A 19,053-nucleotide genomic window follows, 5' to 3' on the forward strand; every position below is an offset into this window, starting at 1 on the left:
GCATTGTTTGAAGATTATCAAGAGGTTGAAAAAGATTTAGAAATGCATGAAACTGTAGCAGATGATGATGTAATGGCTTCAGTACTAGCAGAAATAGACAGGGACGTAGGTAATGACAATGAAAATAACTATAGCAACAACGATTAAGACATCAACCCACCAAATCTTACAGAAGTTTTAGTGGCTTTCTCAGTTTTACAGAAATTGTTAATGAAGAAACAAAAAGTGAATTTTTTGATTTAGAAAAGAATCTTCAAAAACTGTATTACAACATGAAATGTTCGAAACAAAGCAAAGTGACAGACTTTTTGCAGAAAAAGTAATTTTTACAATTTTTCTGTATCTTCTTTTGGTCTACCGTATTTATTATTGTATATTTTTGTTTTTTTATATTATTTTATTACAGAGTTCAATTATTATTTTTAATGATTATTATATTACTGTATTACAATACCCATATAGATGGCATATTAAAATAGTACAACTAAGCTACCTAAACAACAATTATTGTAACTATCAGTTACAATGACCTAAAATCGTCATTCCTTGGAAGTTACTAAAAACGACATTTACTGTATTTAAGAAATGTAATCATTTCTTTTCATATTAATATCAACAGCAGTACTATTGCTGGCCCGTAAGGATACAGAACTGGAAATAGAGATACACATGTTAAATTGTGTTCTAATCTCATATTCTAATCACATTCTAATGGCACTTATGCAAAGTGTCATTCCTTAATATTAAAGCAACAAAAAAAATTGTTTTTACGTCATAAATATTGAAAATATTATCAGATTTTAATGACACATATATAAATTACCATTTCTTAATGTTATAGCTACTAAAAAATTAGTTTCTATATGATAAGTGTTATGTAACTTCATGTTTATTAATTTTTTTTTATCCTTTTTTAAACACTATGGGGACGACCGGTAATTGCCTAAAAAGGTGTTGCCTCAGTCGTGATGTTTAATATTTATATTCTGTTTATTTTACCTAATCATTTTAGACAAGCAACATTTTGGTATACAAAAAAAAAATTAAATAAACTATATTTCAATGCAAGTGTATATACAATATTTATACAACTATGTGTCACATGCAAAATGTACATGAAGTAGAAATAAAATTAACACTATGTGCCAAATGTACCTTAAAAAACACAACTTTAAGTAAACATGAAAAAAATTAAACAAAACCCATAAAAGTTCTATAAAATATATGTATTTAAAAAACAAATAAAAAATAAACAAAACACATTAAGTCTTTTAAAAGAAAAAGATCAAGCACAATCCAGAAAAAAAACTGTGCCTCTTAAATCCAAAAAACTTTTCTCAAAAAAATAATATATAAATCAAGATCCTCAAATTTTATAGTGGTATTAACATACTATTGAAGATTACAAGTTTTTAGTAACTTAAAATATGAAGATGAAAAGTTTTCATCAATACTACCAGGGTTTACTACCCTGATACCCAACACAAAGATTAATTACGTAACCAAACCAAAGAAGTTCAACGTAGTAGTAAAATGCTGAAATTTTTCCATTCCTAATTTTAATTAGCTAACACTCCAAGATTATATAACATTCTACATGCAATCATCAATTTTTTTTTAAATGTAGGTATAATCTACAGCATTACATAACATCGCTTACTGGATATATTTTGTGGCAAAAGATGAGACATAAAAAAAAAACAAAATTGTGAAATGACTGACTTAATTTACAAGTAGGGGGGGGGGGAATGAACATTAATATAGAATTGTAAGTCTATAAAAAAAAAAATTGAAAATGGGCAGAGATATGAGAGCAAAATTTAGCATGTTGGATTGTTAAAATGTATAGCTTAATTAGCTGAAAAGCAGCTACCACTTTCCAACAAAGGCTACTGTTTAGGGTGCTAATTACCCTGGATTTAAGGGGAAGTTTGACCTTGAATGAGATTAAACTATTCCAGTTATATGAAACATAATAAAAGCAATAAGAATAAGAGAAAACAAACTGTATAGGACACTGATTAAGAAGAAATTATTTACTAATGGATGCTCAGAAAGGAATTGTGAAAAAAGATGAAAGAAATTTAGACAACTGCAATTCATAGATATCAGGTGAAGGAAACTATGAGGCTGCTGAGGGAAGCCGATAGATTAGATGAGCATGGAGCTTCTATTACATAAAACACTGTTATATGACATACTAACAAATATAAGTTAGAAAGAAAATAATTTTCAATATTCAAGTTATTCTTTCAAAAATAAAAGATGGAAACATGAAAAACACAGAATTTCTAGCAGATACAGAAAGTACATTCAGTAATTTCACTATAATACAGGACAATTCAGAATTCAAGCATACAAGATCATCTTTATCAATATACTTATTCTAAATAGAGTATCTGACTTAAGGTGTAATAAACATATTTTTATAATATTCCACAACTGCAGCATCTTTAGTGGAAGAATATTATAAAATGAAGTAAGTATAAATATTATAATTATGGTGAAGTAAAGGTAAAAACTACTAATAAATAATATGTTTGTTTCTATTGAAGAGTAATTAAACCAATTCTGGGTTCACTGAAAATAGGTAAATGTGTTGTGTACTGAACTGCTAGTGACATAGCTTTAGCAGCCAAATCAACAATAAAATAATCTTATCATCCTTCATAAAATTCAGATAAAAAACTGAAATTTGATAAATTGGTTAGACTTTTTTTAGACTGTTTGGAGAAATTCATAAAAGATGAAAATGTAAACATTAAGAAACACACAATACTTTAATAACACATAATTACATGCTTATTGTGTTCTCTAGAAATGAAAAACTTAGTAGTGAAGCTAAATTTGACTTAATGACTTCAAAAAATGCTACGAGATCACTTTCTAGCAAATAATTACATTAAGACGAAAAGATATTTAACCTATAACTTGTAAAAATTAAACTTCAAGCATTAAGATGCTCCTTAACTGATGATTTAAGATTTGTCTAATAGTTTAATGTTTTGCACAAAAACATTTGTTTAACTTTTCCACTTCTACTGTTTACAAGATTAAGTAATCTGTACAGCATAGTTACATTTTTTAACAGTTTACCTTAGGGAATTCTATCAGTAAAAATCACAAAAAAATGTTATTATGAAGCAAAATATTAAATAAATATGTACAACCCTAAGTTCACATTAAACCCTGAAGGCAGCAAATTTATACTTTTTATCTAAAAGTTAATAAAAATACTTCACTTAAATTTGTGGCCACAAAACTGAACATAATACCTTTATAATAAGAAAAATAAATTTTATACAAACCTTTAAGTAAAATATAGAAACATAAAATAAACATTCAAAAACATTAACAAAACTTCATACAAAGCAAAAACAGTAATACACACACAAAGAAATCAAGCCTGATTAAGTAAAAATAAATAAATAAAATTCTTATGCAATAACTGTCCCATGTGTTCAAAAGCCTAATATAAAATTGCACAAAACAATTTTTTTTTGTTTTTATATTTATAACTCACCGCATCATAAATTTTCTTGTACCTTCTGTCTCAGTTCTGGTTAGAGGAAATGATTGCATTAAAATATAATTAATGATAATAAAGCATATGATAAATTTTTTTAACAACTTAAAACTAAAAATAGAACTACAAAAATAATTAAATATAAGAATTAACTGAAAAATGAATAAATATAAAATTAATTCAGTACATTATAATAAATTAATTCAACAATTTCTAAACAAATAAGGAAGAACTGTTGTATATACTAGAATACTTTAATAAAATAAGCTTTAAAATGTTTTTATACGCCATGCAAGATATCCCCCAATTTGTAATTAATAATGCATGTGTTCTGGAGATAAAATAAATTATATTTTGATTAAAAGCATTAATAACATTGTTGTTTGTTATTGTTATGATTAACTATCATATGATTGTTTATTTATTATTATGATTAACAGTCAGATCTGATATTTAAAATTAAATAAATGTTTTGATACTAGAATAGAAATCTGTGCAAAAATTTTCTCAAAGTATATTAAAAAAACAAAAAATTAATAGTTAGCTATGAAACTACATCAATGCATCCAGTGTAATTCATAGGATATACATGGGCATGATTGAAATCATATTAAAGGAAAAAAAGCATTAATCATATTAAAGCCAATATTCAAACTAATTAATTGATGTGTGGTTTTTTCAGTTGCAATCTTTATTTCTCTACAGTATTTCCACTGATACAATTTACATTTAGAGGAATAGAACATATCTCATTTTGAGTTGGCAACACTGCTTATGTGGGCTGTGAGAGGGATAGCTACAACAGCGTTTAGATTCTATGATACTTTGGATTAGTGAACAATGGAATATTGTTCACACAAAATATGCCCTGCCGAGCATTTGTAGAAACTGTCAAACGGATCTTGTTAAGCAAGTCGATCATATTACTGAAGCAACAGTATCATCAGCTAGTTGGAGACGATCACAGATACGGGGCTGCTCTTTCAAGAAAAAAATTAGTCAATGAGGGCATTAGTGACATGAAACAGGACTCTTACAGGATTAAATCCAAACCTGTACTCTTTGAAATACTGTCTGGTTATTGAAAAATATAGTGTGTAAGAACAATTTAAGATTAGTCCTCACTGACCAACGTGGTGGTATTCCCAACATTTGAATTTGTTGGACAAAACTGTGTGATGAAGTTACAGCATGATTCATATTTTCACATACACAAGTAAACATTGGTCAACAATTAACTTCTGTACAGAAAGTATGGCACTTCTGTTGTGTATTATACACATGATATCAACAGGTGCCTATCATGAGTGACAAAGAAATATTCTCATTAAATGGTTCTGTAAACAAAATCTCCTCGTATTGGATGCCTACAAATTCAAACTAACTCCATAGGCAACCACTACACAACCCTAAGATCATAATGTGGTATTTCCATTTCAGCACAGACTATTGGGACTTACATTTTGAAAGTAACAACAGAGTAAAATTATTTTTAAAAAAATTATAACTACATGTTAGAAACCTTCTTCCACCAGAGCTCAGATGATGCAAAATGGTTTCAGCAGGACTGTGCCATAGTCCATATGGCATGATTGAGTAAACATCTAAATGATGCATTCCCCAGCTGACTGCCAGTTTAGTAACATTCAGTGGCTCTCCCATTGACCAGACTTAACAAAGCAGACTTTTCTTATGGGATTACTTGAAAGCTCAATTTTTTACTCACACCCTCTTCAACATTAACCAGACTTAAAAATTCAATTCATCAAGATTGAGAATGTTATGCAGAGCACTCTATGTCGCATCATATAGTGCATCTGTATTCAGTTGTGTATTATGCATTACATGTTATCCTACTTTCAAAGAGAATAACATTATGGCACAACCATTACCTACTCGTAGCGGTTACTTTTTAAAATTTGATGCAATGAAACTCACTTGTTCTCTGCTGATAACAAAAAGTTTTATTTTTGAGTCAAATTGCACAAGCTATAATTTTTTTTGAAATGTCAATCTTTAGTGGAATTTGTTTAATTGGATAACTGATTATGAGTTCAATATTAAATAAGGTAGAGTTCAAATTTTTTAACCGGCCATTTTAAATCAATGAGAGTATACAATTCTGATCCATTAATTATGTACTACTTTATTATATTTTCATTAACATAATGGATTACTTCAATTAATTTATACATTTTTCAATTCTTAAAAAGTTTTTATGCATAATACTGTTGTACAACTCAAGCAATACATTTTTATAACCTATTTGAAGCACTTGAAATGAACACCTATTTAAGAACACTTTATATGATATTTTGCACAGAACAGAATTTGTCGTTTTTTTCAATTTGAGAAAATAGTTTACAGAATACCACTTTGTTTTCTTTAAATTTTCATATAGCAAAAATCACATGTAAGATAAAAAAAATTATTTAATAACTATTTAATGGAGATTGGAGCAGTCATTTAGAAGTTACATGGGCACAATTAAACATATAACCTAAATACATTATCATCCTTTAGTTAAGTTTGGTAATAAACTTCTCTTTTAAAGTAAAAAAAAAAAAAAACTTATGGTACTAAACCATATGTTGTATTAAAATCACAAAAAGAATATGAATGCCTCCTACAAAATATATACAATAAAGAATTCTTGTAGGTTTTCAGTTATCTTTAAAAGATGGATAATTATTGCCAACCACACAAATGAGATTTTAGATCACTAAAGCGAGATATTTACTGTTTAAGAACAAGTGGTTTATTTCCCCCTAAAAGTTTCCAGAAGATTAATAAAGGTACTGATCAGAAATTGTTTCACATATCACTTTCCTGTGATTCTTGCAGAACTTTAGCATGGGAAATTTCAAGAAAAATTTGACTACTGTGTCAAGTTTTCTATAACGACTTAGGTTATGGTACTAACAAAAGAGATTAAATTTAGTGCAAAATGAAATGGGAATACAGAAATAACTGGTTTCTAATATAATGGCTTTGACTTCAAATTTAAAATAAAAGAACCTGAGTAATGTTCCATGAATTGAAAAAAAATATAAATCTATAAATTATAAAAATCATCCCAGAAAATAAAATTAAGACTATTCAATGCTATGCTATTCAATGTTCTAATAATAGTAACTTAGGATTTTAACAGATATTTATACTTTTTCAAAACATAATAATAATGAAGAAACTATCATGCAGTATTTATCTCAGTAAAAAATAATGGTTTACTATTAATAATAAACTAGTGGCAATAAAATACATAAGCAAATTCAGTACTATAGTTGAAATAACAACATGCATTACAAAACAAAAGCCTAAAAATATTTTATTAAAAAAAAAAGTAAAGTAAATATAATTTATACCAGTGTCATAATCATTCTTTTCACATAACAATCACACATTTTTTTTACTATCATTATAGTTAATTACATAATAGTATGTTATAATAATTAATTCCATAACAGGAATGAATTTTTAAGGAAATATTTAAGCTTAAATATTATTCTTCTAAAGTAGAATAATAAAAAACCTTCCTCAAAGATTGTACCAAGCAGTGCTAATAAGTTTTCAGATGTTGACAAGTGAGAAATTTCACCCATCCACAACACTTTAAAATGGTTTTGAAAAAAAACACAGCATGATAAAATAATTTTTTTTGTAAAAGTGATTTGTTAAGGCTGATAAGTGCAACTTTGATTCACTAAATATTTTTTACTGGCATGTGCATTTTAATGAGGGAAGAGATTAATAAATGATGAAGACAAAAGATGCTTAACAACAGGTTGAACTGATAAAATGTCACTATCATTGCCAAACTATCAAATACGATCATCAGGTGAAATTTTGATAAAACATCAGGAACACTCCACATACTAAATGCAATTAAATTATAATATATCTTGTTGAAACATTTCAAAAACTAAAACTTTGCAAAATTCACTCCACAATCCCTGTTATAATAACAAAAAGAAAAATAAGTTGTAACGTGCCAAATTTATAGGGGTGATCAAAAAGTACAAAAACTCATTAAATGAACATTAATATTATGCAAATGATAAAGCATAAAGTGTCAAAGTTTGGAATGAGTCTAAGATTATTCTCAATTACAAAAATAACTACAAGAAAACAATTATTAATATGATTCTAACCTTTTTCTCTTTTAGTCATGGGTGAAGAATGTGCATGTAGGAAGATTTAAAAAAGTTATTTTGGATTGCCTAACATTATGCGTTCAATAATCGTTTCATCCTACTTTCATATTGATATTTTCTTCCTCTGCATAAGAGTGTTCTGACTCATTTGACAATAGTTGAAATGTTTTAGCACAAATTGTTATGCTGCAATACTCAACAGATTTGTCTCTTCTAACTGCTCCCAAAACTGAAATTATAACGGAAAAGGGCTTCATTTCACACCAAACAATGGTATTCAAAAACCTATGATCAAGCACTTGAAAGAGATCTTTATAAATCAATGCCAAAGTAAAACAGAGGTTGGGAATTGGTGTTCAAGTCATAGGGATCAATTTTGAGTGAACAAAAGGTAATATAAATTAGACTAACCATTACATAAAACAAAAGTAAATATTTTATCACATTGTCCTAAACGTTTATACCACATTGTGTAGTTTTTATATTTTAAGGTGCAAATAGATATTTGAAAAAACTTTCCTTATTAATAAGAATAAATATCATAGTGAATTATGGAGGAAGTAAAGTATAAATCTTTTTTTTGATGAGGAAAAAATACTGAAAAACTCATTAAGAAACCAATTTCATGAATTTATAATGTTTCTATTCTTATTTCAATTAAATTAATTTTAACATCATAAAAATAATTAACATATATTTTTTTAAAATCAAGTAATATTTCCCTCCCATTTACTAGGTACACAACAAAACTTTTATAGTCTGGATATCACACAAATCTACTTTTCTAAAGACCATCTAGTAAAGAGTGAATTTCACAGATAATTAAGAATCACCCAATTTATCAGAACTATTGTCGATGGGTTTAAAAAAAATGATTTGGTGACTGATCAGTAAGCACTATTCCCATCCTGAATAAAAATCTCCAGAGAATTATAAACAGAATGATGCCCAGTGCCTGGAGACAATACTTGAAACACTCCTTTGGGTTGGGTTACTAAGTTCCAACTTAATGGATAGATCCTTTTGCTTTCTCTCACTTTTTCCCTAATTCTTGATTCCTTCCTCCTCAGTGTACTGTTGGTTTTGGCTAATCGCTCTACAGATCCATGCTAATTTTGTTAGGTAAGGTTTGAATTATTGTAGTGTTTGTATTTGATGGATTAGTGAAGTCTTCTAATGACTTTCTCCAATTTTTTCATTTAACATTCAGTGGTTGCACAAGAAGCCTAACCAAGTAGTTATTGGGTAAAACCAGGTTCCTAGTAGCAAAAATTATAACTATCTTCTAATTACAAGGGAAATAAAATTCTTACGATGAAACTTAGCTTTTTAATAGTATTTGCTGCTTGTATCAAGATTACCATGGTAGACTTAATAAAGAATTAACATTTAAATACACGATTTAACTATTATTTTAAATAATTGTAGAAAGAAGTATGGCTGACAAGCATGCCATCTGGGTGTTTGCTGAATGCTCTGCATCACTTTTGCTATAATTTTATATTATATAACAGTTTTTCTTTTTATAGCCAACCGGCATCTCTGTCGTGGCTTTGCACACACTATATGGTTACTTGCGTTTCCATCATGGTCAATTTTTTTTGTTAATTAAAAAAGATCTGAGAAGGTGCAGCCAGTTGCATCACACATACAGTGTAACAGTGGCAGTGGCTGTGTTGATTGACCCACCACACCACACCATCCACCCACTATTGCACTCCTTAAAAAGTCAAAATTAAAAAAAAACTGAAAATTTTTTTAGATATTTATCTGAAAGATCTTTGCAACCCAAATTGTGAATATCTCATTTAGTATATTTGAAAATGGGGAAAATTTACAATCATTATTACAATTTTTTAATTTTACCACCCCCTTCAAGGTTGAATTTCAAAAAATCTAGAAATTGGTTTTTAGACATTCACATGATGATTTGAAACACCAAAAATCAAGTTGTTAAAAAAAAAAGTAAACTTCATTGTTTCTCTATTTCTTTAAATTCAGAATTTCAAAAAATCCTTTCTTAATATGCACTACACCGTAAGAAGAATTTATATACAAATTTTTATTAATTTATTTTGGGTAGTTTTTGCTGGGTGTTGGTTAAGAATCATTCACAACATGTTCAATTATATATATAGATTTATTAACCCTAAATTAAATACTAGACAAGCATACAACACACAGCCTAAGAAGTACTCAACTTATCAGACATAAAATACAAAAAGCATACTGTCATCCAACTATTTAGCTTTCTTAAAAAATTTTCTTACATATATTTGCTAAACATAAATTCACTGAAGAAAGCAAATAATTTATATTAAAAAAAAGGATGCAACTTATGAAATAAAAATTCTACAGATCAAATCTACATTCCATAAAACTTTAAAAAAACTTATTCCACTTCCCATTCGTATTAGATCTACAAGCATTGTATAAATTGTTTTGATTTCTTCACCCAATCTTCCAAGATTAAGTGAAAATTAAAATCTGGTTTTCTTGTACTCATGCTCCATTTGAACCTGAAAGAGGTTTTCATCTATTGCATCTTCACCATGTATAAATGAACACATATGCCAAATTAATGGTTGGTAGTTCTCATACTTATCTGACCATCCTTTCTTTGATTCAAGGCCATTTCTTCAACTACAAATATTTTGAATATTAATTTGTACAGCCAGTTCAATTCTACTTCAAATAAACAGCATAGCAATTCCAAAAGTACATCATCTATTCTTACTGACACATTTTTGTTTCAATTAAATTCTAATATTAACTGTAATAGTGTTTTTATAAATGCAAAAAAAAAAATTAACAGAGTGAAAAACAATAATAAAGCTATTCGATAGTATCACACAAAACGCAATAAATGTAATTTGGTTCAATAACTAAATATTAATAATAATGGGTCAAGTTTAAAATATAACAAGATACTCTCTGCAAGTAATTGAAAGAAATAAGTTACTGCTTAAAAACTTTAGCATTCCACTATTTTTCCTTATAATTAAAAAGAAGGTGCAATGCATTACTTAAACCAAATCGGGGTCCTATAAAGTAATGAGACTAGTTTTTTTTTGCAGCCAAAGTGGCAACAGTGTAAAGTTACTACCAAACATATGGTTATATGAACAACTGATTTTTATTAATTATTAATAATTTTAGTCTACTGCTGCCACGTGAAACATAAACAAACTTTTTGTGAAATGAGTTTTTGTTGTGCTTTACAAAAATGAGTGATACTAATTATGAGTAACTATGGGAAAAATCAAGTTTTGTGTTAAACTCTGCGAGAATGCTCCTGAAACTTTTTCAAAATTGAATAAGGCATATGAAGATGACGCTCTGTCATGAGCCCACGTTTTTAGATGGTTTAGAGCATTTTCAGATGGCCAGGAATCAGTTGCGGACAGTCCACGGTCTGGAAGACTGTTAACGTCAAAAAGTGATGACAATGTTGAGCAAATCAGACATTTGATACGGTACAACCAGCGATTAACTGTCAGAACAATTGAATTTGAACCATACCACAGTCCATCAAATTTTGACAAATGAATTGGACACGAAAAACATTTGTGCAAAATTAGTACCAAAAACCTCACTGTTGAAAAAAAAAAACAACAGAGTGGAAGGGTACTATGATCTAGGACAAATTGAAACTGATCCTGATTTTCTATAAAAATGTTATTACTGGTGATGAATCTTGGATATTCTAATATTACCCAGAATCAAAACGCCATAGCAATAAGTGGTACACTTCAAACTCACCATGTCCCAAAAAAGCAAAAATGAGCAAAGCAGAACCACGCTAAGTTTTTTCTTCGATAGTAATGGCATTGTCTGTAAGGAGTTTTTGCCTATAGGAGAGACTGTAAATCAGTATGTTTACCGAGAAATTCTTGAAAGACTGCGGAAAAGAGTTGCCCGTGTGAGAGCAGCCATTAAAGACAACTGGATGCTGCATCATGACAATGCACCTTGTCACACTGCACTCTCAATTAATGAGTTTTTGGCAAAGCAAAACATTCCTGTAGTTCCTTAACCACCTTATTCACCTAACTTAAGTCCCTGGGTCTTTTCCTGTTTCTGACTTTAAAAAGCACCTCGAAGGACACCATTTTGGAACAGTAGAAAACATAACAAAAAATGTAACCGACCATCTGAAGGATATTCCGGTTTCTGAGTTCCAACACTGCCATGAAGAGTGAAATAACCGTTTGAAGCATTGTGTGGCTTCCAAAGAGAACTATTTTGAAGGTGATAAAAGTCCATGTATAATTGGATTGTAAATAAAAAGTTTTTCTGAACCAGTCTCATTACTTTATTTATGGATTTTGTATATCAAACAAGCATCACAAAAGATGCATGCAAAGTTATACCCGTAGGATTTAAAAGCAATACTACATAGTCACTTAAGCCATACAAAATAGAATGGCAGTTATGTCTAAAATATTAAAACACACTAGATTAGAGATTTTCAACAGAATAAAGAAGCAACTCAGTTTTGTAAAATCTGTTTACAATGGTCTTACTGAAAAATAGCAAGGTAAAATAGAATGTGTTGAGAACAGTTGAAATTATATTGAATATACCCAGTAAACAGTTCCAGATGTTACTACAAGTATCCTTCATTATCTGGTATGTCAAGCAGCAATTTGCTCAGTAGACTTGTTACAGACTGTTTTTTCTATATAATTTTTTTGTTATTAAAACAATTTGTGAAATAAAAGTAGGTAAGCAATGAATTTTATTTTAAACGTAAGTAAAAAATAATTTTATGCTTATATAATTAGCATAATATATATTATTTACATTAAATTTTATGCTTCTGTAAGCAGTTTAACACTCTATGGCTAATCAGCTTCCAAAAACTAAATAATATATTAATAATTTTTAACTTATTTAGCCTTAATTCATTTTTCATAAGAGACTAACTAGTTCTTTTAATCTTGTTTTTTCAATCCTTAACTTCATTCATTTTATATACAAAAATAACTATTAAATTTTCAATTTCAATGAGAATTCAGAGATAAATAAAAAATTTAACAAACTGAATAACGTAAGGGCAGTGGTTAATCATTGGTGAAAAAAAACAAAATTCTGGAGAAAAAATTAAAAATTTTACAACTGTAAATTTATATTCTAAACGTGCTGATGATTAATATGCATTGTTCTTAAATCTGATAATGATAACTCTTAACATCTGAAAATGTTACCGCAGTTCAAGAAGAAATCCTTCAAAAATATAAGACAATCCATAACATTCAAATTTTTATGAAATTATTCAAAAAGGGAGTTTAACAGCACATCTTAACAGGTAACTGGAAAATCAAAGTGCTACCAAATTTGTGCAGACTCCTTTCACTAACAGAATCAATAATGTATTGAAGTAAATAAGAAGATGATGGAAATGGTCAGAAGAAATGACCCAAATATTCTGTCATATAAATGCATTAATGTTCTAACATAGAGGAAGAATCTTGCTTCAATACATTCAAGGAAACTAAATAAAATTTCACAACTATCACCACCACATTAATGCCATCATTCAGAAGTCATTTATTTTTTGAAGCTATGCACTTATTGCATACTTCTATACTGAGGCTTTAAAATGACTAGGAATAAATAATATGGAAATGGTTGGAAGAGTAAAAGTGGTTTAACAACCATGTACATTCACTACACACTGATACAAACTGAACATCATACAACAGTTTTAGCCTTCAAAACCAGAGCCAATGTCTCACAATACCTTCATTACTGGCTTTATCTTGTTTCTGAAAGTGGTACTCAATTTGGAAGTAAACATATTGAGGTCATGTAAACACTAAATATGAAGATTAAAAAAGAAATGCGTTCAGAAATAAAAATAACAGATGTATTTTGGACTTTCACGGGAATGACTCTGAAACTGGGCAAGTAGAAAATTAAATAAACCAACTTCATGTTTATAAATCTGAAAGATTTGGGTGGCATCTTGTAGGAGTAGATTTTTATTCAGACAACAAATATAACCAAAAAATTAATCATATAATATAAAAACCTACAAGAAAATCCTGTTGAATACATTTAGAGAAGCACACTAGAAATAATTTTTTTTTTTTAAATTATATTCAAAATTTAAATGACCTCATTGTTTTTCAGACCCTTGTTTAGAAAAAAAAGTACTGAAGAGTTACAAATACTTTAATCTTTATAATCCAGTCTCATTAACCATTTTACTTTAAAAAAACCAAACAAAAAACTGCATGCACTTTAAATACTAAAGAACCAACAGAATAAATATAAAGTACAGAAAATGTAAATAGAAATGATGCAATTCTAATAATGAAATTACAATTAAACAATAAAAATAAGGATAATGAAATTTCATTCATTTGCATTAAATTAAACTACTGCCTAGACAAATTGATAGAGCTGTAACAGAATTTATATAAAATTATCAAATATTTCTTAAAACTAATAACGAAATATATGCTACATATTAAAATTTTATTTCATCTAAAAAAAAAGAACCCGCATGCATTATAAAAACAGCCAATAAAATATATTCATAAAAATATTACCAACTTACTTAAAAAGTAATTTTAAAAAACTTTTTTAATGCAGAATCATCATAGAAAAATGTAAGTAATATTTGTTTACTCACCCCATTCCTCTATATCATATTTATAGAAACAACAAAAAAAAAATTAAATTTATTTATTAGTAAAAATACACTTGTTATTAATCCATTCATTAACTGAACTATACTTTACACATAATTAAAAAAAATTGTTATAGTATATATATAAAACTAAAGTAACCAAGTCTTCACCGATCTCTTATCATTCCTTGATCCTTTCTTCACCGGATAAACAATAACCAGTAAGAGAATTGGATTGCTCAATACATTGACAAAATCTTCAAGGTTGGAGAGAAAAGTTGCCATATGTAAATTCTTCAAACAGTAAGGGTATGGTTTATGGGTTCTGTTTTCTATCCACTGTTAGAATAAATGGCCCATCTGCTAGTTGACATTCTCTTAACTTATTATTCATAAACATTCTAGATATGAATAAAATACAGTCATTGAAAAACGTTTTCATGATTTTATGTAAAATTTATTAGTAATTAACTAACTTCTTTGATTATTATACTGAACTGCATGAAACCCCAAGTTTTTATTTTAATCACTACAGTGATCTTAGATACATTTTACATACAAAGCAGTCATCCCTATTACACATCTCAGTTAGTACAATGGAAAACATAAGTTGTGGTATGCAGAGTTTCAGCATATTATTTGAACTAGATAATAAGAATATGGTTTCTTGTTATCCATTGTGTGAGCATCATCTCTAGGATAATAACCTCATTCAACCGAAAAGAAATAGAAGCATTTGAAGTAATCAAGCATAGGTAGTTTAAAGAAACCCACTGTACATCACAGTTTTAGGTTTGATATTTCTACAACCATCCAAACAGGGCTTAATAGATTCAAAATTGCAAATTAATAAAAAACAACTCAAACACTAAATAGTCACATGATCCCTTCAATTGAGTTAGTTACTGAATACAATTAATGATGACAGATTTCTTAAAGACATTATATTTATTGAAGAGGCAACTTTCAACTGACACAATCACAGAATATGGAGCATCAAGAAAAAAGTATTTTATACATTTTAATATATTTATAACTCTACAAGATATAATATGAGACATATAACATGAATACAAAATAGAGCAACATGTAATATAAATTAATATTTAAATTATATTTTCCTCAGATTAAAAAACTGAAAATGTAAAGGTGCTCCGTTTCATTATTGCAATATTGGTATCATAAAAACAATAGGTTTCCTAATCAATAAAATGAGAGTCACTCATGTTTTCTGCCACAAAACAGATCTAACCTCACTAAATTTTTTTCTGGGGTAATTAAAACAAGGTCTACCCAGAAAAGAATTATGGTTAAAACAAAATTACAACTGATATGGTAGTCTTCACTTGGATAGATAGTACTGAAAAGAACTAGGGCTGACCAACAAAGGGTAGTCGCATTAAAATAATAAACCCAACATGACTGTTGATGACTGCATTTGTTTACTTCTGGAAAACAAAATTCTTTCCAAGTCCAAAAGAATGTGTATATTTTGATTTTACTTGAAATGAGAAATTAAGAATAAAATTGACTCTACCAAGAATCCAACTATGTTTCAGCTAATTTCTCCAAATGATATAACAAAGTCAAACTGCTTTTCTTTATAATCTGATGGTTCCTCAATATCAGATAAATCTTACAAAATAGCATCTAGGAAAATAAAAAGAAGATAATAAAATTTGAAAGGCTAAAATTATTTTAATTAAAACAGTTCCCTTAGATGTAATTTGGTTGATTAGAGGTGGGTTTAAATGCTCTTTGAACAGTCACATAATGTTTGTTTTCAGTGGCTCCTTCTCATATCAGGATTCAATGAAAAAAATAAATAAAAATAAGAACAGCATCAATGAATTCTAAATGAATATATAGAAGAAAATAAATTTGAGAAAAACATGAACCACAACACAAGATGGAAGATAAACCCATTTAATAAAATTAATAATACAGACTGACTGTAACATGCTAATAATTAACCTTCACCAGATGAAACAAAAGTAATTATAACTAAAACGAGATTTGATAATATTAGAATAAATTCAATTTATTAATGAAATTCCAATGATAATATTAAAAAAGTAGATTAAATTTAGAGAAATACATACGAGTGCAATGTTTAAGTGTATCTGTGCATTTTGAAATTGAACTATAACACCATCACCAGATTAAAATTAGATATAATGCATGCAACTTGATTTAAATATATGGTACTACAGTGTGTTTTACTGATGACATGATAAATTATACCTTATTTGTAAAATAATATTTAGATAATAAATCCTTAATTTTTTTTATTTGGGATAATATTTAATTTTTAATATAAAAATATTTTCATTAAATACTTATGAAAGTGCTTATTTCTTTAGGATTAATTTATTTAATATGTTACGGTCCTTAACAGTTAAAGATTACTCAAAATTATCAAATTCTTAAATGACAAATTGAACTAAATTAATTAACTGGAAATTTTTTAAATTTGTTGTAATGTTCATGATGTATAAAATGGTTTGGCTTAACTGCTTTCAGCTGCTCCTATTGCCATCTTCAGCAACTTGTGTTGCTGCTCTAACCCTGGCATCGCTGACAGAGTTGTTTCTTTTTAAGTCAGGAAAACATGTATTTAGAATGTAATTGAAAAATGTGTAGGATTTGAACTGTAACTGTGTTCATTTAGCATACTAAATTTGCTGGTTCATATAGTTCATAAAGTTGAGTGCATTACATCCCCCTTTATTTATGTATGAGTAAATATAAAGGTAATTAAATTTTGGTGGATTTAAGATGTAACAAAAAATAACCTTAATATTCTACTCACAAAGGACTAGAACTTTAACAAATGCATGCACTTTAAAGTTTATGATGCATAAATGCACAATAATTTATTATAAAGTAACAGACAATTTCAAATGCAACACAATTGTGTTTGGTAAAAAAAAACCGCCTGCAAAAACATTAGCTAATGCAAAAGTGAACTAATTTGATTCCAATGGCAATTAAAAGTGTTAAGACATAAATTCATAACGACTCTAAGAAATAAATTTAGGTTAATTTGTCTAAAAGATTCATCTTTTTAAAAAAAGTTTTATATTTTAGTAGAAGGAATTTTTATATTACATTCAATTGATAAAAAATATTTTATACATTCTTGAGTGATGATCTTTAAAGAAATAAATTAATAATTGAAAATTTACAACTTTATCGACAAACAACTGAAACATTTATTTAACCAGAAACTGACTGCCTACACACATCTGAATATAAACATTATTTAGGAATGAAAATAGTAAATTATGATCAATAACCTGATTCTAAAATTGATGATGCTGAAATAAATAAACCATGTTTTGTTACAGATGTGAGATTATGTAACAACCCAATTTCCACTGCTAGAGGGAACTTTCATTCAAGGAAGAGGTAATAAAAACAATCATTTTTGTTATAGAAGAGGAAACTGTGTAGAAAAAACAAGCAAAAAATGCCTTCTGATGTAGGGTAAATTCTGCTGATGAAATTAAAAATATCAAAAGTTGGGAATACATAATTAAAAAAACTGCCACTTAGCAGTTACACAAAGAAGGTACATCTATCTAATAAGGGCTAAAATTAAGTAATAGAACTTAAAGAACACTCTCTAGTCACAAACGTCTAGAAAAAACCGAGACCATTTTCTACTGGAAAATAATTAAAAACAGTGCAGTTTTTATTAAAAGAAAATCTACACTAACAGAATGAATTCCTGAGAACGGAGGACATAATTCAAGAAATATATTTTCTTCAAATTGAATTTTTCTTAAAGGATTCTGAAATACGGATATAAAAAATAATATTACATAAACTGATGTCTAAATGTAAATTGATTACACTCGCCTACAAAAAATCTCAAATTTTTAGTTTTGTAATCATGAAAATAAAAAAAATTGAAACTCCTTCTACTAGGTTATTAAAATTTTTCGATCACTAGTTATTAAAATTTTTAGAAAGAAGTATCATTGTTTTAAATACAAACATAAGGAATTTAAAAAAGAAATCCATAGTTACATGTTATTAACACGTAGAAATATTTTTTATACTTGAAAAAAAAGAAGAAAAAAAAAAGTAAGTGAAAAATGTTTTATTGGCTGTTAATAAATGGGTATACATACCCAAGCTGCACGGGTCCTGCGTTGTTTTGTCGGGCAATCGCATCGTCACTTATCAGCGCCCGAGTCATAGATTCAGTTGAATTCAGACCGCCCTCCTGCTGCCACGCCACAAACAAATATTAGCAGTGACAACACAGACTAATTGCAATAAAAAAATTACTGCAAAAATCAGGATATGGACTGATGGGAGAAACTTTCATTAATAGGATGGACGGGATACGAAAATGGTATTTTTAGGAGTAAAATGGAAAAGGTAATTTAAATTATAGATTTTATCAAGTTTGTGTTTATTCATAAAAGCTCCTATTAAAAGCAACAGAGAAACATAAGGAAGGAATCACTCACATTTTTCCCCAAAAGTTTTAGAGTGCAATTTTCTTAATGGAACCAAATTGTCATACTTCAAAATGACACTGAAATGTGCTACATGCCAATACTGAATAAAATCATAAAAAAAAAATTTAGTATGTAAAATGTCAGTCATAAATAATATTTTGTTGATCATTCAGAACAATGAAAAATAATGTTTGACAATAATCTTTTGTACTAGCAGTACAAAAATTTTTAAAGAACACTAACAATGAAAAAAAATGA

At 28.2% G+C, this 19,053-nt stretch overlaps 1 protein-coding gene across 7 annotated transcripts in view; it reads right to left on the reverse strand.

Annotated features, from left to right (window-relative positions):
• Vha100-1 (V-type ATPase subunit a family protein Vha100-1) overlaps positions 1 to 19,053 on the reverse strand; it is a 130,208-nt gene that overhangs the window by 45,726 nt on the left and 65,429 nt on the right. The window contains exons 4-5 of one of the 7 annotated variants that reach the window (XM_075375675.1): positions 18,460 to 18,554; positions 3,524 to 3,559 (exon numbers count right to left, since the gene is read on the reverse strand). The exons of 3 other annotated variants lie outside the window; for them this stretch is intronic. In XM_075375675.1, the coding sequence (XP_075231790.1) occupies positions 3,524 to 3,559; positions 18,460 to 18,554 (131 nt within the window). Of the gene's footprint in view, positions 1 to 3,523; positions 3,560 to 18,459; positions 18,558 to 19,053 lie in introns of all 7 variants that reach the window. 3 more of the 7 variants (XM_075375674.1, XM_075375679.1, XM_075375678.1) reach the window with 3 other exon arrangements.

The sequence above is a fragment of the Lycorma delicatula genome, chromosome 9 (genome assembly GCF_047948215.1).
Source record: "Lycorma delicatula isolate Av1 chromosome 9, ASM4794821v1, whole genome shotgun sequence".
Taxonomy (NCBI): Eukaryota; Metazoa; Arthropoda; class Insecta; order Hemiptera; family Fulgoridae; genus Lycorma; species Lycorma delicatula.